General features: G+C 41.7%; 1 protein-coding gene across 2 annotated transcripts in view; it reads right to left on the bottom strand.

Annotated features, from left to right (window-relative positions):
• Nucleotides 1-4,289, bottom strand: part of PGBD5 (piggyBac transposable element derived 5) — a 97,280-nt gene extending 92,991 nt beyond the window's left edge. For both annotated transcript variants that reach the window (XM_042875674.1, XM_042875664.1), the window contains exon 1: nt 3,839-4,289. In XM_042875674.1, the coding sequence (XP_042731608.1) occupies nt 3,839-4,289 (451 nt within the window). The remainder of the gene's footprint in view (nt 1-3,838) is intronic.
• Between the last annotated feature and the right edge of the window lie 21,112 nt (nt 4,290-25,401).

Raw genomic sequence — 25,401 nt, 5'->3', positions numbered from 1 at the left:
TGCATTTGGACAATGCTGTTATAAATAGGATTTGAACTTTGTGTGGTCTTATGTGGAGCCAAAAATTACACTGAATGATCTTTCTCATTCCCTTCCAACCCAGGGTATTCTGTGAAGAAACAGCACACACGTTAAAATAAGTTTAAGGCAGGAGGAACCAGAAATCAAGGTTTTACATTGAGTTTCTAGCATTCACTAGCCCACAACTGAAGTAGTAATAGTTGCTTTCCCCACATTTCAGTTATACTTCCCCTATTGTAGTAGCACTTTCCCAGCTCACTCAGTCCTACTCTCACAGGAAGGGAAGACAGAAAATCCATCCATCCTTCCTTCCAAAAGGAAAGTAGTGTCTGGGCAGAGGTCAGATCTCCTTTCCTGGAAGCCTCTTTCTCCCTCTCTGTAGGTCCACTTCCAAACAAATCAATTTTTACCTTCCCTTCACAGTAAGGTTTGGAGAAAATGGGAAGTTCTCTCTTCAAGACAGTGAGAAGGGATATAACAAAACATGCTGAGATCCAACATTTCCTCAAGAATGTCGTCATCCTTTTAAATACACATATTGAGCTACCCACAGACTTGCTGGAGCCATGCACTCTTTCTCAAGGGAAAGAATTTCAGCACCTCCTATACACCTTATATCACAGTACTCACATCATTACTTTGAAATTTATGGCAAGCAATTGAGGTCCCTTGTTTCCTCAACTTATTTTGATCAGAGATGCATAGTGCTACTATTTATCAGTCCAAAAATCAGGGCACCACAGTATGGCCTGTATTTTTCACAGCAACTAAAGAGAATGATTTTGCAGAATAGCTTAACTGAAAGTAACACCAAGAGCCAGAAAACCATCTGTTCTAACCTCAGCGTTAGAGTTAACAGCTACCTTGGATTCCCACAAAGGAAGTCTGACGAAGCTATTCATGTTTGTGATATTTCTTTCGCAGAATCATTAAGGTTGGAAAAGGCCTCTAAAATCTAGCCAACCGCCAGCCCATCCTCCATCATGCTCACCTACCACGCCCCTCCATGCCACATTCACACATTTGTTGAACGGCTCCAGGAACCATCTCCCTGGGCAGCCTATTCCAATGCTTGACTACTCTTTCAGAAAAGAATTTTTTCCTTATATCCAAACCTAGCACAAAAAAGACACTAAGCACCCACTATTTTTATTAAATTGAACAGAAAAAAAAAAAAAAACAACCTAGTAACTGAAAATGCCTGAAAAAGGAGCAGAAAACAAGTCAGGGATATTAACAGCCTATAATTGAGTGTTGCGCAGTAATTCTCTCCAGTCACTTCTCTTTCAGCACCCAAAGCTGATACAGCTCCTTCCCAGTCCATCAGAATGCAGTACGTGGGCAAGGCAGGCATCCTCATGAGTACACATAGCTACTTGAGTCCAGACTGAGGGCATACTGAACTGAAACATCTCACACTGCCAGCAGCCCCCACAGCATCTGGACCTCAACTGATATTTCATCTCAGAAATACAGTAAGCCTGATAACTCTAGAGACTAATTCTAGGGATAAGTACAACACTTTGTTAATACATTGAGGCTGGGAAGGGAAAGGCATTAAGTAATTATTTTTTAGAGAAGGAAAAAGGTAAAGCAATAGGACTTTCTGCCTCTGGTTAAAAAGACCAAAAGAGTATCATAAATGGCTACTTTTCTCTTGATAGCTTTAGCTCATTCTTATTAAGAAACTTTAAATCCTTTCTGTTCCATACCTTCCCTTTCCTAATGGGGCTGTCTCCCAAACCAAACAGCTTGACACTAGTTTGATCCTAGTCTGACTCAAAGATTTATTTCTGGAATCAATATAGCTGATGTTTCATGAGACTTCATTTCTTAAATACATTTATTTTCTGGCTGAAATCTCGGAATTATAGTAATGGAAGTACATTGCATCATCTGAGGCCAGAAGACCATACTGAGAAGCTTTTGTGCTAATTTAAATTTTATCTCATTCAAAACTTCTTTTTAAGATCAGAACCTGGAAAGAAAAGATTCTTTCATCCAAAACTTTTTATTGAGAAGAATTTGTTAGTGCTGCATGCTTGACCCTACACTTCTTTCTTGTATATTTCATTACATTTGTCCATTAGGTACAGAAAGAGGTGGTGCCATTGGAAACAACAGTTCTCTTCACATCAGCTGAGTCGTCCTCTTCCGTGGTACTGCCCCAGTCTCCTGGGTCAGAACACTGTCCAATGAAGTGGCAGTAGTGACAGTACAAGTGTGCTCAGCACGGACCTAATTATGAGATATGCATTGACCAAAGCCAGTTGATCTACAGACTAGAATTACAAGAGTTTAGTCGTACAATGCAGTAGTTTCTGTAGTCTGGAATTAGAGTAGTCAATAAATAAATAATCAGAGTGTACATGCTTCAGACGCATCAAAGCACTACACTATTTGAACTTTTGCCAAACCAAATCACCATGCTACGAACAGCATGCAGCATCTATTATCATCATTAAGATCAACAGAATGAAAGGGCAGCAGCAAACTCTACACCATCTATTACTAGGAGGAAATATTCACAGTAATATCCATATGCCTATCTCAAGAGGCTTCTGCATCTATTTCTGACAACAGCAGATCAGACTCTTTCATTTCAAAGGAAATCTGAATTCTAGAGTTAACAGGTCAACTTAATTTTCTTTCCCAAAGCAACAGTAAAATGTGAACCCCAGTTCTATTTGTTAGAGTGTATACTGCCTATAAAGTAATGACATGAAGAAATAAGCCAGTGGAGGCACAGGAAATTAAATGATAATTAATACCAAAATAACATCACACCATGAAACCTGTGGTCCAGAATCTGATCTTAGACCAATCTGATGAGTTGAAAAATCAAAGAGTTCCTTAAAGAGGCAGATCAGCTTGATATTTAAGGATATTACAGTGTCTAGAGACTTCTGGAGCTAGGGGGAAATAGCAACTTCTTTTTCACATCTACCTGAAGCACCATGGAACTCTGAGCTTCAGTGCCAGCTCCACTTCACTCCCTCATCCCCAGCTGCTCCCTCAGGTAGGTTTCTACCCATCCCACTGCACAAATTCCAGCATACTACACCAGGTGTAGAAGCACTCACCTGCGCTTACATTCTAATAGCAAAGTGAATTAATTAAACGCTGTAAAAAAACAAACAAACAAAAAAAAAACAAACAGTGAAGACAAGCAACCTTAGGGCAAACAAGCCATCCATCAGCTCAGTGGAGCCAGGCAGCGCATACCCTTCTGAGACACAAGCACTTCATTTGATGCCTCACCCCTTTGTAACCAACGACCTGTTTTTGCAAAGCTTTTCCCCTTCACAGCCAACTTGGATGCTCGGCCCTGCCGACAGATGTGTCAGCTGACGGAACCCAGCGGTGCAACTCGCTACGCAAGTCGCCCCGCACAGATCCGAGCTGCCCGACCGCCTGCCGGTTCACCACCCTCAGGATCTCACTTCCGCCACGCACCACGCAGAACGGTTAGGATGAAAGAGAGAGGCACGAAAAGCCTCGCAAGAGGAAGTCGCTCCGCTCCGCGGGCAGCAGGTCGAGCCAGCCGCTCGGTTCCCCGCGTGTCCCCACCTGCGGGCAGGGCCTTCGCAAGCGCTGCCCCGGGAGGAGCCCGCACGCAGTCCCTCAGCACCCTGCTGCTGTCCGCGCTCTGCGCCTCGGGGAAAGACGTTTGTGACTAAGCACGCACGCGGCCCGCACCCCGCACGGCAGCCTAACGGCCGGGCCGGCCTCGGGAGGCACCCGCGTCCCCGATGCCCGCTTGGCACGGCCGCACCATCGCCCAGGCCTCGCCGCCCGCCCCTGTTTCCCCGCGTACCGCTGCTATCCTTGAAGCGAGGCGGCGGGACGTCTCGCAGAGACCGCGTCCAGCCGCCCGTCTCCGCGTCCTCCTCCTCCTCCCCCTCCTCCATCGGGCCCGGGCCGCCCGGCACCGCGCCGCCTCCGCCGCCGGCTTGCCGTTGCTGCTGCTGCCGCCGCCGCTCCGCCGGGGCCGCCGCCGGCCTGGGGACGCGACGCCGCGCCGCCCTGCTCCGCGGGCACGGCCCCTCCGGGCGCCCCTCGCCCTCCTCGTCTTCCTCCTCGTCCTGGGAAGAGGCGGCGGAGCGGGAGTCGGCCGAGGTGCTGTAGAACGGGTTCCCGCTGCTGTCCTGGCCCGACTCCCCGAAGACGTCGTCTGAGATCTGCAGGCTCTCGTAGCGGGAGCGGGCCGCCTCCAGCAGCGACAGCGCCTTCCGCCGCGCCGGCCCGCCGCCGCCCTCCGCCATCATCTCGGCAGCCGCCAGCAGCCGCCCGCGCTCCCCTCGGGCCGGTTCGGCCGGGTCCTGCGGCCGCAGGCAGCAGCCCAGCAGCAAGAGCGGCTCAGGCACGGCGGCGGGCAGGCAGGCGGATGGGCGAGCTCCACCACCGCCGGGGCTGAGCCCTGCCTCCCGCTCCCGCCCGCACCACCCGCCCCTGTGTGTGTGCAGGGACATGGGGGGAAGGAGCCAGCTCAACATCTCCAAGTACCACATCCAGCCAATTACCGCGGCACTCCTCGCCCGGGAGGTGGGGTTATATGGGAGCCGCGGGCCAGCGCCGACCGCCTACCGGCCGCCCCTCCGCCCGCCGCCGCTCCGCCCATTTAAAACCACAGCGCCGGCTGCGGAGCTGCCGCCTCTGCTCATCGCCGCCGGAAGAGGGGACCCTCCGCCGCGCCGCCCCCGGCACGGCCCCGGCTCCCATTGCGCGGCCTCGCCTCCCAGCACGAGCCCGCCCCGGGGCCGGTCCAGGCTGGAGCTCTCCGTCCGGCCCGGTGCTGAAGGCGGCCCCGCCTGAGCGGTGACGCTTGTTGCGCTCCTGTGACTTATGGAAAAGCAATATGGTGGCGCAAGGAGAACGGGGAGGGGAAAGTAAGCGTGCTTTGAGTGGGTTAGTTACAGATGGCTCAGAAGTGTCCCCAGAGTAATCTACGGGTTTCATAAGGCAGCTGAAATCTCTGGTTATGCACAAATAACGTGCTGTCTGACATTACTGTTGTGTTTGAAATCACTGATCAAGGTTTACGATCATTACCGTTGGCACCCCACTGTGCTGCTTACTGTACAAACACTCATTACAAAAATATTCTCTGCCTTCTTTCTCGCCAACGACAGTGACTATCAAGCCTACCCTCACAGCAGTGCCTTCAAAATGGCCATGAATCAGTTGCTGTGGAATGGCTATATGCAATTGGGGCAGAGGATAACACGCATAATTTGCATTTTTATACACAATCGTTTGGTGTAGGTTACTGTAAAGATCTGTTACTATGACAAACGTCACACGTTTTATAATAGTGAATATCTCTGTCTTTTAAAAATGAAGATTAATGTCCTTCAAATGATTTTCAAGGACTTTAGCACAACCTGGAATATAATAAAAACTGGAATGTATAAGTATTTAAAAGTTTAATCTTATGTTCTATTCAGATATTTTTAAAATGCAATGACTTCATTAAAGCTTTAAGATTGTGTATGGTGCATGCAGCCAAGTCCTGAGCAAAGAATCCATCTCCTATGCATCCTCAAGCAAACAGAAAAGCCCAGGGTAATTTGAGGGGTGAGATTTAAGCCATTCTTCTACAATGAAAAATCTCATAAATGTCCTATTGATTATATTAAAAATTACTAAGTTTCTGTACAAATGGATCAAATTGATTTTTTTTTTCTTTTTCTTTTTCTTTCTTTCTTTTTTTTTTTTTTTCCTGCAAGTTCTGCCAGCTTAGCCTGTAATATGGGAATCACACTGAGTTCCTCTCATCTCACCTCACCACTCACCAGAAATCACAGCTCTGTAGCCAGAGTGCCCTTTGAACCACATCCATGCTACTCTGCTGTCTTCAGAATATGCTCACCTGTAACAAATCGTCATTTGAAGACAATGAAATTGCAAAGCTGCCATTGGAGGTATAACTGGACTTGCAGAAATTTTCTTGCTGGTATCGATGAGTGACCAGCTTGAGCCCTATGAGCTCCTATTAAACAAATAATTGCGAGGCTCTGTGATGACCTTCACACATAGTGTTTTTTAAGACTGGAAAAGTACCTTTAAGATGCTGACAGATTTTTTGTACTAGAAACATTGAAGTAAATTTTTGATTTGTGATTGGATGGAGCTGAATTCATCCAGGTGAATTCATCTCAGCATGCAGGTTTTATGAGTGTGTCCATGGACTTTGAAATGTCTCTATATTTTCTATTTTTCAGTAAAACACAACAACAGGAAGGACTGCTCTGAAGACCAGGATAGAAAAAGAAGGCTCATGAAAATGAGTTCCAAGTAAAAACATTAATGGAACCATTTCAGAGATTGAAGAATCACACATGAACTTCTGTAGCTGCTGGTTGACACAGCAGTGATTTCTTGCTTCTCTTGAACACTTCATTCTAGGCTCCCCTAACAGCTGGTTGGGCACACTGCCACTACCTTCACTCTGAATGGCATGACAAATGCCAAAATTTCAGCTTACCTTTTTTAAAAAAAAAAATTATTATTTTGTTTGTTGGTTGGTTGGTTGTTTTTTTAAAGAGAATTCTGGAACAAGAGCTCTGGGAGGAGACAGCTATGGCTGGTGGCTACTAATCCAGCACAATTTTTAAAGGTGTAATCTCTTGCCATACACACATGTGCAGCTTTTGTTGATGGAACTATCCTCTGTTTCAGCCTATCTGTAAAATGACAAGTAGCTATTCTTCCTGTCCCACAAGTAGAGAGATTGCTTTGAGTTTGTTGTGTGTGCATAGAAGGGTAAGATCACTTCTGTGAGACAGAACTCTAGAGGCTCCCATGTAAGACCGCACATTTAGGATTTTATCTTGTAGTAAGCAGTCTAACTCATAGTCGTTCATGTAAGCTACTGGTTGGATTGCTATAACCTGAAATAAGGATTCTGGATTGTAAAAGTCATAATAATGAGTGCTAGTAGTCATTTGTTCACAAATGACTGTGGAGAAGCCACGGCAGGAAAGGCAGTTCTAACAATGGTTTCATCATGCTGCAAGGTTTTTCTGAACAGCTGAGAAAACAGTCATCAGTAGAGGCTTGCAATTGAAAAAAACTAATTATATAAACCTAATGGAACATAATAAACATAAATGTGTTTTCTCCTTAATCACAAGTGTTTAGTTGCTAGAAAGCACTGCTAGAGTAAACTGACTTTTGTATCCATGGCAACCTGTGGGTCAAATTTTAATTTGTCTTCAGAGAAAATGGTGGGATTTTTTTCTTACTTGATGTTTTCTATTTTTATTGCAAAAATAGAGGTGCCTTCTGTATGCTTTTCTGATCATGCAAATGCTCAAGGGTAGGACTATGATGGGCCTCAGCCTCTCATTGTGTATAGCAAGTCATTAAAGTCTTTAACACTTTTAACACTTGGAGATCCATTGGTCAGCTGCCAATAGCTGATTCCTTAAGTCATCTTTCAACCAAATTATAAAATACTTTGAGGAAGAGACATGATGTGCCACATCACGCATAGGAGAGCACACTGTCAGCACAAGTGGTCAGGTTGTCCTTTGTATTCACTTTGTACAGTTTCAAATTTTGTCCTGCTTTTGCTGCAGCCAAAGATAAAATAATCCCATTGCCTTTATCAATATGGGCCTCTTTGGAAATGGGATTGGGCCCTAATTTTTTTCCTTTGTTACAATGCAGAGGAAGAACACTTTATTTAGTATTTGACTGTTGTAGTAGATTTGTAGGTCCTGCCAACTGACTGTGGACTGTCTGAAGAGCTCTAGCTGAGAAACTGAACTACTGAAAGATGGGTTTCTAATTCTCCTCTTCAAACTACTTCCCTTTATAGTGTTTAAAGACAGAAATGTACACAAGGTTTATTTGTACTGCTATTCCATGTGTATCAGAAGGCAACAACATCTAGTTGAAAATCAACATGCTAAAAGGAAATTGTGAATTCTTCTGAGTGGGTCTGTTAAACCTAAAATTGTGAGTTTTAAAACATAATAGGATAGGAAATGTGATGCCTAGAGCTGGTAGTGGGAAGTCCTGTATTACTTCTCAATAATTTGCTCTTCACAGTTAGACATGAAGCTCTTTGAGGAAGAGTCTTGTGCTGTGTTTGCACACTACTTTATGCTGTCAAACCTTGGCTCAGACCCAACAACACACTGACATTTTTACCTGCTATCTAAGCTTTCTTACTTCCTATTGATTTCATGGTTCGCAGTCCTGATGTGTGCACGGTCCTTTCAGAACACAAATTCATCAAATTGGAATGGTATTTATTCAGTTTACAAACTTACTCTTTTCCAACCTGTGTTCTTCAAATGTAGCCCAGAATCTGAATTTCAAACTGCCTTCCACAGAATTCCATCTCAATGTCTTCCTTAAAGAAGTCTGTACAATCAGAGTTGATTTCTTCATCAGGTGAAGTAGACTCAACTTTTCTCTTCTGTTACTGTACAACCTCAGGTGAGCAGAAAAGATGAAGAAAAAACTTCACAAGCACTGAAAAATGTGATAATCTGGTGGAAAAGAAGATAAATATATTGAGTTTGGAAATGCTGGTTTTACTCCACCAGTTCTCTGATAACACGCTGCAGTGTGAAATGGAGCCAGCACACAGCTTTCTCCCAAACCCTGGAGATGAGACAGCATTGCATATCAGTCTGTTTCTCAGCACATCACTATGTGTTGTCTGGTTTACCCCACACTTACAAGGCAGAAATCTATACAACCAGTAATGTCGCACCACTCTCCATTCTTCACTATAAAGTCTTCTGGTACATGCCTGGCTGCATGGCATGGGGAAAAGCAACTCTATAGGGACTAATTTACCTCTGTGCTGCCCTACATAATACACACTCTCCATGAAGGAAAGTTGTGGAGCTCTCCCTACAGTTCTCTTATGTGAAATAACACTGAAAAAAAGGGGATATGTATTTTGCTTTCGAACCTCTTAGGCAGTTGTAGCACAGGTGATGTTGACAGCAATAGCAATGCATGACTAGATATATCCTTTCCACACTTAGGTTTCCAAATTTGTGGTAGTGTTTGAACCTTCTTTTTCTTCGACTGATATTTCACATTGCCCAAATGTGACATTAACTTGAAGCTCACAGAAATAAAACAAGTTGCTGTTTTCAAGGGAACACATGCATTTTTCCTATCACACAAAAGGGAGAGGTGAATTTTGACATTTCTACCACTGAAGTGTGCAGGCTGAAATTTAAAATTTACCAAAAGAATTTTGAGTGTTTCAGTGATAAATACTTTTTATTTGCTAGTCTTAGGAGCCTTTGCAATCCTCATTTTGTGCATGGATGTAACATTTTTAGCTAAAGCTATTTTATAAACAACTCTCACCTAAGCTCCAAAGGGAAAGATAAGGTGTGTTGCTCAGGCATGCATGGAAGATTAACTGTTTCATCAATAATTTATAGAGGGTCCACAGAGTATGCAGCAACTGTCTGTAGAAGCCCTGTTTTATTCTTCTTGCTCTCTGGTGCATGAGTAGAGCAGAAACTATATCTGGTAGGCCCAAAGCACAGAAGTGTGCTGACTTAAAAAAAAAATCAAACGCTGAGTGCTCTAATGCACATATTTTTTCCATTGAAAACCACATCATTTTGAAATCCACTTTTGAAGGGCTGACCCCATGCACACACTTCAAAGTAAGCAGATCCAGTGAGGCAGAGCCTCACGTGAGCACTGTTAAAGGCTGAAGTCATTAAGCCAATACTTTATGACAGCCTGTGTGGGAATCATGTCCAGCCTTTGATCAAGGTGGGAACAGAACCTAGAAAGTGACTGGGATCAGGAATGTCTGTATTTAGCTAGTGAATTTTATTATAATGCACAACAGAATCATTAATTTGTCAGGGTATGAAGCTCAGTGACAGAAGCTTTTTTCTCAGAATCTGCAGCTCATGGGCTGTGATAACACACTTACTCATTACCATGCAAGTAACATATAAAAAAATACCTGTATTTCTACCACCTGCAACACCTTTTGCCACAAGTGATAATTCCAGGTATCATCCTATTTGTCCAACTAGCTCATTTCTTCCATCTATCAGCCTGTAAATTTACCTTTCTAAGATAGAATTAGAGTGACAGAATCACAAGATATCAAAAAGACTAAGCATTGATAATAAATACTTTATATTTAATGATTAATTAATAATTGCTTTATCAATATATAAGTAAACCATTAAGATTTGTAAAAATGTCATAAAATGAGAAATTGAATAGTCACTTCAAAGTTTCCCTAACATTAGGAATATTTTTGGAGGTAAAAAACATAGCCTGTAAGAGAGTAGAAGAACCATACTACCCAAAAAGCAGTTCTTCAAGCTGTCTCTCCCCTCACGACTACCTTCCTTTGGTCTGCTGAAAGACCTTCTGGTTGTTACTCCTTTTTTCTAAGACATCTTTTGAAACCACTAAGAAATAAAAAGTATTCCATCTGGTAGTTGCCAGGATGCATTCTCTATTGTTATCTAAACAGGCTTCAATCCATCAACAGTTTATGCTAAACCTTCTTATAAGACAGAATCTCCTTTTTTCTTTCCTTTTTTTTTTTTTTTTTTTGGTGCAGTAATTTATTCAACAATTATAATCCTATTAAAGTTGGTTGTCCTTGCAAAGCAGTATAAGTTAACAAAATATATTTAGACTGAAACTCTGTTGCATTTTATCAGATACCAAACTGATTACGTTTTGCATTTTTAATGGGATTCAACTTCTCTCCAGAGAAGAGAAAAAGAAGCTGAAAAAGCGAAATATCTTCTGTATAGGGAGATTTGAATTGCTTAAGGATGTAAAATAGAATCACATCTTCCCACAAAAATGGAATAGCATTAGTCATACAGTATGGCAGATGGCTGTTAGTCACCACTGGATTTAGGGCATTTACCCATTCTGTTCAATGTTGTCATGAGAAAAACCAGTTCCCAATTAGCTCCTGCAAAAGAAGTCCCTTAGAAGTCAAAATCTGATCGTAAAATGAAGCAATATTGAAAACGTGAGAGGGGAGAAGGTAAAAGAAAGACAGGCTATTTTAATAAAGAAAAATAATTGTTAATCTCAGAAATACCTTCTGTTTGATACCTGTTACTTTGTAGGAGGCAATTTCTTTTTCCATGCAAAGGCTGAAAGTTCAACCATCATGTTATAATGGTCTTGGCTCTTATGGGTAATAGAACATCTGCAGCAGTGAATGAAATGCAGAAACACTTCCCTGCTTTCAGGATTTGGCCCATCAACCAATCCTTTCAGGGCACATCAATGGCTGTTATCTCAACATATTTTGAGTTTCTATTCCAAGATGCACCACTGGAAGATACCAATTCCAGAAGCTGCAGTCACTAATTACCCTTTAATACTGTTAGAAATAGGATGGAAAAAATGCTCATCATTCTCTGTCACAAAGGGTTTATTCACATGCCAGCTTTTCTCCAAATACACACTCAGGATTCGAAAGAGGAACATTTCCAAAGTACATTGTCAAAATAAAATCAGACTGATTGATACTGCGAGATGGAAAAAAAAGATCAACTGAAGTTCATCTGTTAGAAGTTCCCTCTATATATTGTTGAAAATAAAGTTACAGAAATGAAAAAAATAAATACCAATCAGATTTTTTGCTCTTTTTTTCCTTTGTTTGTTTGTTTGTTTGATTTGCCTTTGTGTAGCTCAAATAACTTTGTTACTGAGTATTACTTTCATTCAAATGGTCATTCCCTTACAGACCCTCATACTTTTTCCCAATTTCATGAACTTGTTGTGTGTTGAAGTAATTGCGTTTCAGGGGAAGCTTAAAATCTTTTAGTAGCCAGTTTCCAACTCTTAAGAAAATGAGTGAAAACATTCTTACATGATTAAGCCATACTCCAATTTTTTATTTATTTATTTTTTTTTCAGGGAGATTATCTAGTCTGCAAGGCAGTGCCCCAATTACTGCATTGTCTTCCTGCTGACAATACCAAGCTGCTAGTTAAATCTAACATAGGAGTCACAAGGCCAGTTCCTTGTTGTGCCTCAGTTCATTGCGGTACATTTTCCCATGGTGCTGAACTGCTCACTGGGACTTCAAAGTCTGGTCCTTGGAGCTTCCAACATTTCTTATGGCTTTGCTCGGGGATTGCTTTTCTCAAATTGGCACAGACTGGCCGTAGGGATCACTTTGTACTCATTCAATCACTGGTCAGACACTCAAGCTTAGTTTCTCTGGAGTACCAGCAGTGTGTTTCAGTCAGAGCATCAGCCAGCCACCAGAGCTCTACAAAGTTGAGGCAACAGCATGTTGACCTGGATTTGAGCAGATCCTTTCCCTGCTATCAGGATCTCAGCCTTCTCTGTTGTCTGCTTTCTTAAAAAAGAGGAAAAAGAAAACCAATATCTTTTTCTCATATGTATATTTTTTAATTCTGCTAAATGAGCCCTGCCTCACTGAGAATGGTCTTTGATTGTTTTGTTGATTTTTGCAGTTGTTTTGCTTCTTTGTTTAAAGAAAACAACAAACAAACACCCAACCCAAACAAATCCAAAAACAAAAACCCCACAAAACTACGTATGCTGAAAACAGCAGAGTGTTCATGTTCATGGAAATTCAGACACTGTTGTAAATCTGACAGTGCTTCACATGTCATGTCTTAGTCTGATGAACCAAATGAGAAAACATGATGAATACAGGCATTTGGTATTCACTAAACTCTGGAGTGATTTTAATAATTGCAAATACTTAACTACAAGTCCTTCAAAGTTGTGCAGTAAGACAGAGTCAAGTAAAGAAGAAAGAGAAAGAAGAATACTGAATACTAGTTTAGTTGCTGAAGCTTGAAATAGACATTATGCAAAACATTCTAGCAATGTGCTGTAAAACCACTCATTTATTCACTTACTTTTCCTCAGCTGGGTCACTTGCCTTTTCAAAGCTCTTTATGAGTAACATTAGTCCCTAGAGGAGATTACACAAATAACACATAAAAATACAGCAATGATCTCCTGATTTGAATGACATCTGCATCCTTCTTCATTTCCCCCACTATAAACAGCCATTACTTGCTCCTCTGGGAAGTCTGCCATCAATGGTGAGAGCCTCCTTTGCAGACCCTGAGCTGAAGAACACACTGGTTGCCCAGACTTCCATGATACCCAGCCCTAGATCAGCCTCCCTTCTCCATCAGGGAAGCATACCCTCTCATAGGTAAGGACTGAATAGCCACCACACCACCAAGAAATGTCAAGGGAATGCTGTTAACTTAGTGATGGGGCTGCAGTCACTGTAGCTTCCCTGCTTTCTCCATTCCTAGGTAAATGTTCATGTATCCTGTTTTCCTAACACATAAGCTATGTCATTACCTTCCACATAGAAGCCAATATCTAGTTCAAGATCTCTTTACTTTCTCAGTTGCTACGAGTTTCTTCTCTGTCCTCTGTCTTCTCCAGGAAAACTTCTTAACCTCTTTTGCATCCTGGCCATATTCAATAGCCATAAGAAAGTTTGTACCTCAGGCAAATACTGCCAGAAATATACTCTGCTCCCAAAGACCATTGGTCTTAGCAGTACTTAAAGACTGGTGTGTAAATTACATTTCTCTAGAGCCTTGAACTTCTTAGTAGAATAGACATTTGCTGCAGGCAGCTGCAGCACAAGTCAAACCAATTTATTTAGTGTAGATTAATAATTTGATACAATTATTTTCCAAGGATGCTTGTGAGGGTTATTTTTGAATGTTCCATCATTTCACAGTCTTAAATTTGCTCTATGATGAGTTTAGCTGGATTTATACTTCTAAGCCATCTTTGTTTCATTTCAACTCTTTTTTTCCAAGCAGATGCTCTACAAAGATGAGCAGAGGTCAAATCATCAGCTGTTGGCTATAATGCTGTCCCCTTTCAACTAATTCACTGAGCTCCAATCCCATTAATTTTGTTGATTTTAAATACACAAGTGCAGACTGAAATCTAAAAGGAAAACGTGAGTATTTAGCTGCCTCAGAAATGTCGACCCAAATATAAAGTCTGTGAGATGCATTCTGTGAATCTTGTTAAACAGATCTGTTCAGTATTAGGCATCTTTTGTTGGGTGATATAAGTAAAGAGACATTGATTCCATTGAGAGAAAATAATAAGAAAAAGCTATGGATAAAATGCCTTATTGCACATCTGTCCTTCTTCAGAAATAAGGGCATATACCTGAATGTATACAGCTGTGGAAAATGTACTCACGTTTTAAGGAAATCTGGCTACTCCATCATCACATCTGCAGTGTCAATGAATGATTGCTTGTTCATGAGGATATTTGTTTGTGGCATTTACTTAGTGATGTCAGTCAATATGTTAAGCCAGATAATCCAGGGCTGTAACTGTTTGACTCAATAATATTCAGCTTTACTAGCCTTATTTGGCCATCAGATGTCTATTGGTCATGTTTAGGAAGCTTTTTATTTGTCTGTGCTCGAGTCTGCAATTTCTTCACTCATCCATCTTGTGCACTGAATCATAAACCCAGAAATGCAGGCCTGCCCTCTATTCAGCCAAGCCCGTATCCAGAGAGCACCAACAAGATCTGTCTTACCTTTACTGCTTTTTCCTTCAGAAAACCTCAGAAAGACTCCCAGAAACAGCAGAGAGCCAGCTGCTGGCTGGATGAATTGTTCCAGCAGTGCTAAGCAGCTCCAAGAGATTCAATGTATGTCCATCATGTTAATCAAGACATCACCATCACTGTGTGAAGTGACAGATGACATGAGAGTCCTATCACAGGACAAGAGATGGGCCATATCTGTGGCTTCTATGGAAAGCCTTCTCCTCTGGCTTAAGCACAGACTCTCCTTTCCATGACAGCTCTGTTGGGAAAGATTTCAGGTGTCTTCAGCAATGTCTTAACTTTTTCTGCATCATCTCAGAAGCAGAACTCATTCTCTTGATCAATGCTGAATATAGACTGTATCCATCCATTTCTTTTTTCTGTCTCTTAATTTAGGTTTACTATTGATCTCCACAACCACAAGAAATCTGTGAGATGTGCACACAATATTATGAAGCTGGAAAATACAGTGACATTTTTTTTTGTCCCCAAGGGCATTCTCAGCAATATGCACATGTTAAAAAAGGATGACACCTTCCAAAATCAGTTTGTCTTTCAGATCAGCTTATGACACACATATTCAAGGTATAAGGGTAATAATTACATCTTTCCAGGATGACTCAACATCCAAGAATTCCCATGAAAGAGGTGGAACATATGGGAAACTTAATGTAGGAAAGATGACCTGTTGGAGGAACAGATCAAAAGATGAAGGAACCTACCAAGAGGGAAGAAAATAAAACAAGAACAATAATGCTAAGACACACGAAAGAGCTCTCTTGCCCACAGCCTCTTCTTGTCAAGGACTTTTTCCAAGCAGAAGCTTGGAAAAGCCTAATGGGACAGAGCCCTGATGTGAGGCCAGTGAGACCCTGGCCTTATCTTGTCTGCTTACCAGCTTTTAGAGATGGATGTTGTAACTACATTATCTCTGTCTAATGGCATTGATAGGCTTTATTTCCAGTCATTTTTCTAATTGCTTTTTGAGCAGACTCATTCTTTTGGCTTTCTCAACACACTTCACAAGTTGTGGTAATCAATCCCAGTTTAAGAGCAGTATGTAAAGTATTTCCTTTTTATTAACCTGGCACTTGATCATTCCACGTCTGTCAGTTCTTCCATTGTGAGGAATAGCCAATAATCCTCACACATTCATTTTCTCTGTGGCATCCACGATTTAATGTTTTTTGTACCTTTTCTACGTTTACTGTTTAACTCTGATTAAATAAAACCACATGAAGGTTTCAATGTGTGAGTGTTGCATACTTTTGCAGTGACTTGTTCATGTTTTCTTCTTTTTTTTTTTTTTTTTCCTGTATTCCTTTCTTACTAGTTTTTAATCTTCTATTATCCTTTTTTAATGATGTTGAATATTGAACTGATATTCTCAGGAATTATTCAGGAAAAGAAACCCAGTTTCTCTTTCACGAGTAACTATTGCTGATGGGAACATAATAAGATGATGTATAATTTCAGAATTGAGGTGGTTTGATCTAATGTAAAAACAAAGACAAAGACATCGAAAAGAAAACAAGCATGCATACATTTGTACAGATTTGAATGATACAAACTTTTCTTTCTCAGACCATCTTCAGAAAGAACAAAGAGTTGGGTGGAAGGAAACTGCAGAGAAGCAAATTACAGCGTCAGGGGTAAGAGATGACTAAGACATCGACCAATATAACCTCTCTTGTCACATTTGGATGAAGTTGGTACTATCCATGAGGAATAACAGATCATAGTGTAATTCCTAATGAGGACAGATGCTAAAATTGTGATAATGATGGAAGAAAAGGTTGCAGGAGTGATGTAGCTGTTCAGACTCAACTGCACTGGGGACCACTTGTCAGAGGGGCCCAGGTGCAGTCTAAGAAGACAAGGGAGGCAATGACTGAGTGTCAGCAGCTGGCAGGATGTACAGCTTCATTTCAGCTGCTGTAGTGCTGCCTATATTAACCACAAAATACTGTTGAAGAGAAATGCAAAACTGGAAGATTAGTCCCAACTTTTTTCATTTTTTAAATTGAGAGAAGATGAGATGAGTGAATGAAAACATACATTTTGATTAGCATTTCCTACGACACCTGGCTACAGCAAGTTCTTTACATGTAATGCATTGTTTCTGTTAAAGAATTACATATGATTTTATGGCCATTATCGCCTTAGGCTTACAGAAGTTATTTCCTAGAATATTTCATGTGAAAATTTGTGTGCTCCAAGCACTACTACTCTTTACTGCACCTATGGGATTATGGTGCACATATGTTGGCTTTTTCCTATCCAAATAATGTAATAGTTTCGGTCTCTTGCAATATGACCATTAGTCAAAGTAATTTTTATACTTTTCTACTGACACAATGAATGCCTACGTGATTAAACTTAACGTGATTTTCTCCAGAGCAATGTTACTCACTTGTCTCAGAGCAGGATGGAGACTAGAAATTTTCTCTATATTTACAGTTTTAAATCTAATTTTTCCCCATTTATTATTTTTGAGTAACTAATTGATTTGGCTTCAAAATTGACTTGGATAATTTGAATTCTAAGAAAAAATAATGCCAGAAAGCCTAGAGAAAATCAGTTATGTTAGTAGATGTCTTCTTTTCCAGCTATCTTTGATTTAAAACAATTGTTTATTGTAATATGGGGTAATTTCCAGAACGGTCAGGTCCTGTGTATGAGGTCAATTGGAAAAAATATATATTTGGGAATTTTGATTGATGCCCTCATTAGCTGCTTTAAAATTGGGCTTAGAAGAAGGCTTAAGTAGGGGAAAGAAGTCAGCACTAGAAGAAATCCAGACAGCAACAGCATATTTGGAAACTGGTTTGTTCTGTCAGCCCTAAAAATCAGGTCAGAGTTTAAAAAGGCATCTTCTTCCAAACAAAATCAACAGCACACTGTCATCCAGACACGATGCAGAGTTACAACAGGTTTCCCCAGGGAGTGGAGGATACTTGATTTGTCCCATCCCCTCACTCGAACTCCCAAACACAGATAGCTGCTGAAGCTTGTGCTGTCCTTTGGATACCAGAAAGTGAAAAACTAAGGATGGAAAACATCTTGTGTAGTTTCTCTTCTTCCTGGTAATAACAAGGCAGCTCAGTGCCCCTTGCTGTCCCCAGGCATTGAGAAACACTAGCACTGCTCCAGGGTTGTGGTCCATGCATCTGAGCTTGGCCGGGAGCTCTCCTTGTGCTGCAGCAGAGCTGCACTCAGGGTGCTGCTGGGTGGACTGGGTTCAGCTCTGATGGTGCTGACACCACCCAGTCCATCTGAAAAATGTTCTGGGTACAGCCTAAAGCATACAGAAAGCCTGTGTGTTTCTCCTTCCCTCATGCAGTGCCCTGCCAGAAGTGGCATCTGTATATTCACGTATATATCCCGGAGGTGGACGAGTCTGGTCTGGAAACCGGGTTAACCTCTGTATTTAACTGAGGTGGAGTTTTTGTTATCTTGGAACACTAGTCACATGCACACTGTTATGAATGGCAGTGAAACAGCACAGAAAATCTGCCTCCATCTGAGCTCAGCCTTTCTGTGTCCAGAACAAGCAACTGTTGCCCCTAGCAGAAGCTCCGTTACGTGAGCAGAGGCCCTGGAGAAATTATGAAGCCCCCCAGACATCCACACTTCAGAGTGCACAAAATAAAATGCTCGGTAAAGACTAGAGTTCAAGACCTTTTTTTCCTCATGACAGTTCTGTTTCCACTTCACTTACTGTTTGAATTCACGCCTTGACTACTTTCAAAATCACATCTCGCAAAGCAACATCTTCTCATATTTTTTGTTTCAGTCATCCTCCAAAGTAACTAAAAGCTGGAGTCAGCTGGTTCAGGAACCCACAGCCCTAATTGCTGTCCCTGATAGACAGCAGTTTGCCTTTTTATTCCACATGGATGCACCTGGAAATCACAGTAGATCTCTCAGAAAGTCATGTCAAAGACTTAATCAGGATAAGAAATCACATCATCTGGAACTGCTTTTCAGTGTGGCTAAAGTTTCCTCTAGAACAACCCAGGAAAAAACATCAAACCAGACAAGAACTGCATTAATCATATTTGGCACACTGACAGCTCTGGCTTCATGTGTGGAATTGAATAGATATTTACTTCACAGATCCAAAAGATATGAGCCAAATGATCACTGGTGTTAGTTCAACGAAATAAATGGAATTAAAGCAGGATGAATTGTCCACGAGAGCCTAACATAATTCATTAATTTGAAATATTTTTCTCAGCCACTTGGTTGAAATGATCAATATACTTTGGATGGGCTTTTTGGATTTGAGGGATGGGATGAAATTTGGAGAAACTGAGCAGTAATTCCAGGTGACGGTCTGGAAAGGAACACAAACTTTTCTGGCTGCTGAGCCAGGAGTTTAATTAGACTTATTAGACTGAACAAAAGGATTAAAGGAGTATCGGGTCATGGTAGTAATTACAGTCTGAACAATATAGGACAGATCTGCCCTGGGATTATAACTGCTAAATCTCTGAGATTTCAAATGATAACTTGGTTTTCTAATCCAGTGCAATCCTGGGGGGAGTGGTGGTGGTGGGGGCAGTGTTGAAGTCCCTCCTCAGCCCTCATGCTTTGTGACAGCCTGGTGGTGCTGGACAACAGCAAAGCTCTAACAGCAGCTTGTGTAGCTTGAAAGAAAAGTTACAGGCTTGAGTCACCACTGTGTCAGAGGGACAACATCAAGCACAGGGATTTCTGAAGGACAAGATCAGATACAGAGACAGCTGCATAATGAAGAACCTGTCCTACTTTTGTCCCTCGACCAACCTGAGCAGAGGTCATCCAGTCCAGCAAGACTTTTTTGCCCTGTCCCCACTCCTCGCCCACCTCCCCACCACCCAGCAGCACACAGAAGGCTGTAGAGGGTGCTTGAGATCAGTGGAAGGGAGGAGCAGATCCACTCCTTGGGCAGGTTTGCTGTGCTGACACACCAAGTCTTGTCAGATAAAGACACAGGAATATAGCAGCGGCTCAGGAGAATGATTGCACTTGACATCCTTTTTTCATGCCCTAAATATTGCTAGATCTGGGGAAAAGAACTTAGTAGAATCAGTATAAAGTATTCAAACATGTTTAAATTTGCCTAAATTCTGAATTCAAATTTGTATTATTATAATTAAATTTCATTTCAAAACAAAATGAAATCTCTCTTTACAAGTTTACCTACTCCAAAATACTCAATTTCCGGGCATTCTTTATCGTGCATCCTTTCTGTGCATGTTTGAAAGCTTTTTGAAAAACTGCTTTCCTTGAAGTCTTTGCATTCAGGACCATCAGCTGCTGAGAAGTCTTTGCCTGTGGCAGAGAGGATCTCTCAGACTGAAGTCACAACAGCGAAAGTTTTGGATGTTTTTGTTGTTATTTATTTCTGACCTCTTTAACTTGCACATCCTTCATTTTGGAGTCTGGGCTCAGAGACATGGAATAATAAAGAGAGATATAATCACCTACACCTACAGCTGTTTCTCTCCCTCATCAGCAGTGGTGATGTTTTCCACATTCCAAAAGTTCCCAAGTGCTACACCAGAAAATGTCAGAATTTCAGTCCCTGGAGACACCTCAAATTCTTAGCTAGATCAATTTATTTAATGAATTATTTCTACCTCTATTGAATACCATTTCAAATTTCACTACATCCAGGCCCTCTCCTCTCCTCTCCTCTCCTCTCCTCTCCTCTCCTCTCCTCTCCCTTTCCTTTTCTTTGCCTATAACTGAAAATCAGAATTCGTCTCTTCTTCACTCAGCTGCAAGAGAGCATGAAGGCTGATGTGTGGAAAAATGCAAAAAGAACTGCAAAGAAAAGTCTGTATGCGGTCACCTTATTTAACAAAGGTTCAGCTTTTCAGTAAACAGCCATGTGATGGCAGAATTAAAGACCAAGGAAAATCTGAAAAAGCAAAAAAAAATGATAGATACCAATTACCAAAATTAAACAGAGTAATGTACAGTAGAATAAATGATGCTTGCTTTAAAATAATATTTCATTGATTCAGACATAACTTTTCCTATATTGGAAACTGAAGGAATTACGGGATGATGTTTTTAAGCTTGAATGGATCAGCTTCGACTATGAAATGCATTGTAAAACAGGCTAGGAAAGTAGCAAATTATAGAAAGGAAAGTGAAGGAGGAGGGAGGACATCTTGTCACTGCATGGCATGTATGTAAGCACTGATCATCTGTCTTGCTGAGGACGGCCCAGGGAGGTGGGGAAATACCTGCATTCTCAGGAAACGAAATCAAACCTTGGTGCAAGGATGCTGTAAAAAGACCATATCTGTCAGCATTTCAGCACAGGTGGCAGCCACAGATCTGTGTGTTCAGCAGCACATTGGGGATGGAGTGCCTGATCCTTTTGAGGCAGGTGCAGTGCCTAAATGAGCACCCCACCAACATGGCAAGCCCCACAGTGCAGGCACTGTTTGTTAAAAATGCTGATAACACAAATACACCAATGCTTAGAACACAAAATATAGCAGCATATGGTGCCAGAGTGAGAAGGGCAGTTACAAACAGAGAGAAATTCAGGCTGGGTTATGGCTTTCCTACCTCCGTGATGCTAATGGCACCGCTTTGTTTTAACTAAAATTAGCTCAGATGCCAAGCAGACATGAATACTGCCTTGCAGTACACAGCAACAATGTGAGCCTGTCATGTATGTGTCTGCTTTAAAACAAGTATTTCCAGTTACTGAATCCATAACAATGGAAGAACACACTCTAGGCAACCTGTCTAGAAGACAGGTGCACATAGGAAGATAGTAACAAACTGTGTTAGCCAGCTCTGAGGATATTTGATTACTTCTGCTAGAGAATGAAGCCACCTGATGCTGCCTTGAAACAGAGGATGGTTGAATGATCAGAACTGATTCTCTAATTGCAAAGATTAGGACTCTCACTCTCACCAAAAAACAACAATTTATCAATGGGTTCTGTTCAGAGAGAGGTCTTTTGGAGGAACTAAAGATGTATGACCACAGATACTAACATTTAATGGCAGAACTTGAGACCGGTCTCAAAGCTGCAGAAATTTCTGTAGTGTTAATTTTTGCTTCGGGGTTAGAACAGCCTACAGATTTCACACTGGCATTTTTAGACCTTTGTTATATTTTTATGTACTAAAAATGGCCCTTTCTCTTTTCTCAGTGATTCTCTCAGGGGCTTGATTCACCATCTGTAATTTCCATATGGAGTAGAACTTTAAGACATTAGTTACTTTCACAGTGTAATCAGACTTTTCCAAAAAATAAAGACAGAAAGGGAAGGGAATGGAAGGGAAGGGAACAGAAGAAGAGAGAATGAGAAGGGAAGGGAAGGGAAGGGAAGGGAAGGGAAGGGAAGGGAAGGGAAGGGAAGGGAAGGGAAGGGAAGGGAAGGGAAGGGAAGGGAAGGGAAGGGAAGGAGGAACAAATGGATACATTATACAGTGTTTTGAAACTTGCTTGTGGCTAGACTTATTCACCAGATGTAGATAGATTCTCCCAGAGTTTTCTTAGGAAAAACAAAGCAAACAATTTCATTTCTCTATAGACAAAGAGTTGAAATCATGGTATCTGTGGGTGCTGGTTGTTTTTTTTTGTTTGTTTGCTTAGTAAACCAAGAAATAAATTAATTCTGAGGCTTATCTTGCTCAAACTACAGATTATCTTTCTGCATGAAGGAATCTTCTAAAGCCAACGTAATATGCTGAAATTGGAAACTTAGCTATGCTGAAGGGAAAGAAGACTCAGAGGTGGTTCTTCTACTGACTCTGGTAGATTCAGGATCCCATCCCTATTTATAGAACTTGAAAAGCTGTGCTCTTTTTTCTGTTTCCCAGGTAAATCCTGAGGTCACTTTATGAACATTTATTAAACATTTAGAGTTCACCGAACTGAGACACTGCTATACATTCAGTGTTTTATTAAAGAGCCATAGAATCATCAAGTCTGAAAAAGGCTTCTCAGATCACCTAGTCAAACTACCAGCCTACCCCCCCACACCATGCCCACTAACCACATCCCTCAGTGCCATATCCACACAGTTCTTGAAGAGCCCCAGGGATAGTGACCCCACTATTTCCCCAGGCAGCCTGTGTCACTGCCTCTCTATCTTTCTGAGAAGAAATGTTGCACAATATCCATCTCGGTATCCAAATTCCAGATTAAAGCTGCTGCAAATTAAAATAATTTCCATCAATTACTGTATTTTTCTTTTTTAACTTAGAAATCATTAATATTTTTTATTTTTCTTTTTTATTTTTATTAATATTTTTAATATTTTTCTTTTTTAACTTAGAAATCATTAATATTTTTTATCTCAAAATCAAGAAGAATATTACTTTCATTTAGCACTCCGGGGGAATTTATTGGTGGTGTTGTTCAAATTATATACCTAAAAGTGGAACATTTAAAACTCAACAACCAGACCTTTTGTTATCTGGATTCTTGTTGCTAACCCTGAGAGGTACACATGTCACATACTGTGAGTGTTAAGTCACTGGCAGTGGAAGTCTGTGACACTGGCTCATGCATTGCTTAAGCATGAGCAGGAACAAGTGTTGGCCACATCCCATAAGTGAACTAAGCAGTGACATCTTTGGGTTATGATTAAATTAATTTGATCATGTGAAGATGTAGCTCACTGTTCTCAATTAAGTGCCTAAGAACAGGGAGCTCTGCATTTCTGATTTCTCACCCTTAATATTCCTTATCATCTGCAGTAGTTGGCTGCTGTCCTGTCTACATCCAAAATATGTGTTAGAGCACCAAAGATATTCAGTACAGGTCAAACACAAAAAGAACTCCTTCAAGTCAGCTTAAGATGAGAAATGTGTGCCTGCCTTTAAGAAGCAGCACAGAGAAGCAAAGCTGGTTTCATCTTGGTTTTATGTTGGGCACGTCCTGAGATCCCTGTCAAAAGCACCTGTCATATTGCATTACCTTGGACAAACTTTGCTCCTTCAACCTCTCCCTTAATTCTACATGTTTAAGGAGGACATGGAGGAAAATGTCAGTTCACCAGGAGTTCTGAGTGCTATGTTTCTAAAATATTCTGAGTGATGCACCCTGGGGAAGCAAACAGATCATGCAGAGCTACAGATCTGCTGGGATTTTTTCATCTAGAAAACCAAGAAAAGATGTTCACACCAAAAGCTTCTTTGAAAAAACACCACTGCAACAACTGTTTGGCATCTGCCTGAAAAGATACTGCTATGGTGAATGGATGAAAGGCATGGTAGCATGAGGTGCACACTGGGTGCATTTGTATTGCATAACTTAAAGCTGTCTGTCAATAATTTCCTGCATGACAGAGATAATACTACAGAACGTTAGGAGCAATGTCCCCTTTGTCTGCTGCACACAGAGGCGGCATAGACATTTTTGCTGCAAGCAAGAACTTGGAGCTGTTGCTCCCCGTCAGTCTGCTGACCTGATATGACTTATGCTTCAGATCAGCTCAAGCGCAGTGAAGAAAAAGCCTCAGTGAGCACCCAACTGTAACACTGATGTGCAGGCAGTACAGCAAACAACCATAATGGGGAAATAGCAGTCTGGGAACTGGCTGAAAACATCCGCGTTTGTAAGCAGAGCTCAGTCCTGTTGTCAGTGGGCATCCCAAAGTCTCTCCAGGCAAAGTCAATGTTGAGAAATGTGGTGAAGCACTTTAGTAAAAAAAAGCCTTGGCAAATACTGCTGGGTGGGTACAAAGCAAAGGCTGGGTCCAATTGTGGGAAAGGATGAATTCTGCACAAGAGGCAGAGCAAGCTACTGAAGAGCAAATTGTTTGGGCTGTCACCAAAGGGCCTTCTGCTCAGGCCTTTCTCTTCCCCTCTGTTGCACATTGCCATGTCCTGGAGTCTGACAGAGCAGCAGTGTTTCCTTGCCTGGAGTCAGATGAAGAAAGTTTCCAAGAAGGTCAGAATGTAACAATATTTGCAACAGACACCAGAAAAACGCATGAAGATTGTTCCACTTGGAGCTCAGGATTCATTTACTTACATAAAAAAGACTGAAATATGAATGAGTGGCCATTACTGAAGCCTGGATGCTTTCATGCCTAAGTTTTGCTCTTTGCTTGTACTCTTAGAAGATTGCTGCAGAAATATTAACACCAAAACACCATGGTAAAAATACTGGACAGAATCCCTGAATGTAGTACCTGCGGCAGAAACAAGGTATCTTTTGCAGCCTTTGTGCACCAGGGGAGATTCTGGTTGGACATCAGGAAATACTACTTCTCTGAAAAAGTGGTCAGGCACTGGAATGGGCTGCCCAGGGAGGTGGTAGAGTCACTGAACCTGGAGGTGTTCAAGGAATGTTTAGATGTTGTTGAGTGATATGGTGTAGTGAGAACTATTGGTGATAGGTAGAACGTTGGACTGGATGGCCTTGTAGTCTTTTCCAAACCTGCTGATTCTATGATTTTATGATTCTCTGATTTCTCTGTTGCTGATGTGGCCACAGGTGAACTGGAACACAGGAGGTTCCCTCCAAACACCAGAAGAACTTCTGCACTCTGCAGATGGTGGACAACTGGCACAGGTTGCCCAGAGGTAGTGGAGTCCCTTGAAAACCTTAGTCATGCCACTGGGGCATGGTCCTGCGCACCCTGCAGGAGCAGATGGACCCAGAGGTCTCTGCCAGCCTCAACCACCTCATGATATCCTGTGATTTGAAGCTCAGCCTCATACATAATTCAGAGCAGCTCAAGGGCTGCCCTATGTTTTGACATCTTTGGGTCATCCCTGTTCTCCCACAGACACCGCTCCTTCTCCACTTGGCCCTGGCAGAGGCATCCCCA

This window comes from Lagopus leucura, unplaced genomic scaffold (assembly GCF_019238085.1).
Source record: "Lagopus leucura isolate 7727_CA_CO unplaced genomic scaffold, USGS_WTPT01 Super-Scaffold_73, whole genome shotgun sequence".
Lineage (NCBI taxonomy): Eukaryota > Metazoa > Chordata > Aves > Galliformes > Phasianidae > Lagopus > Lagopus leucura.
Note: the sequence above shows the minus strand (reverse complement) of the source record. Positions and strands in the feature narration are given on the sequence as shown.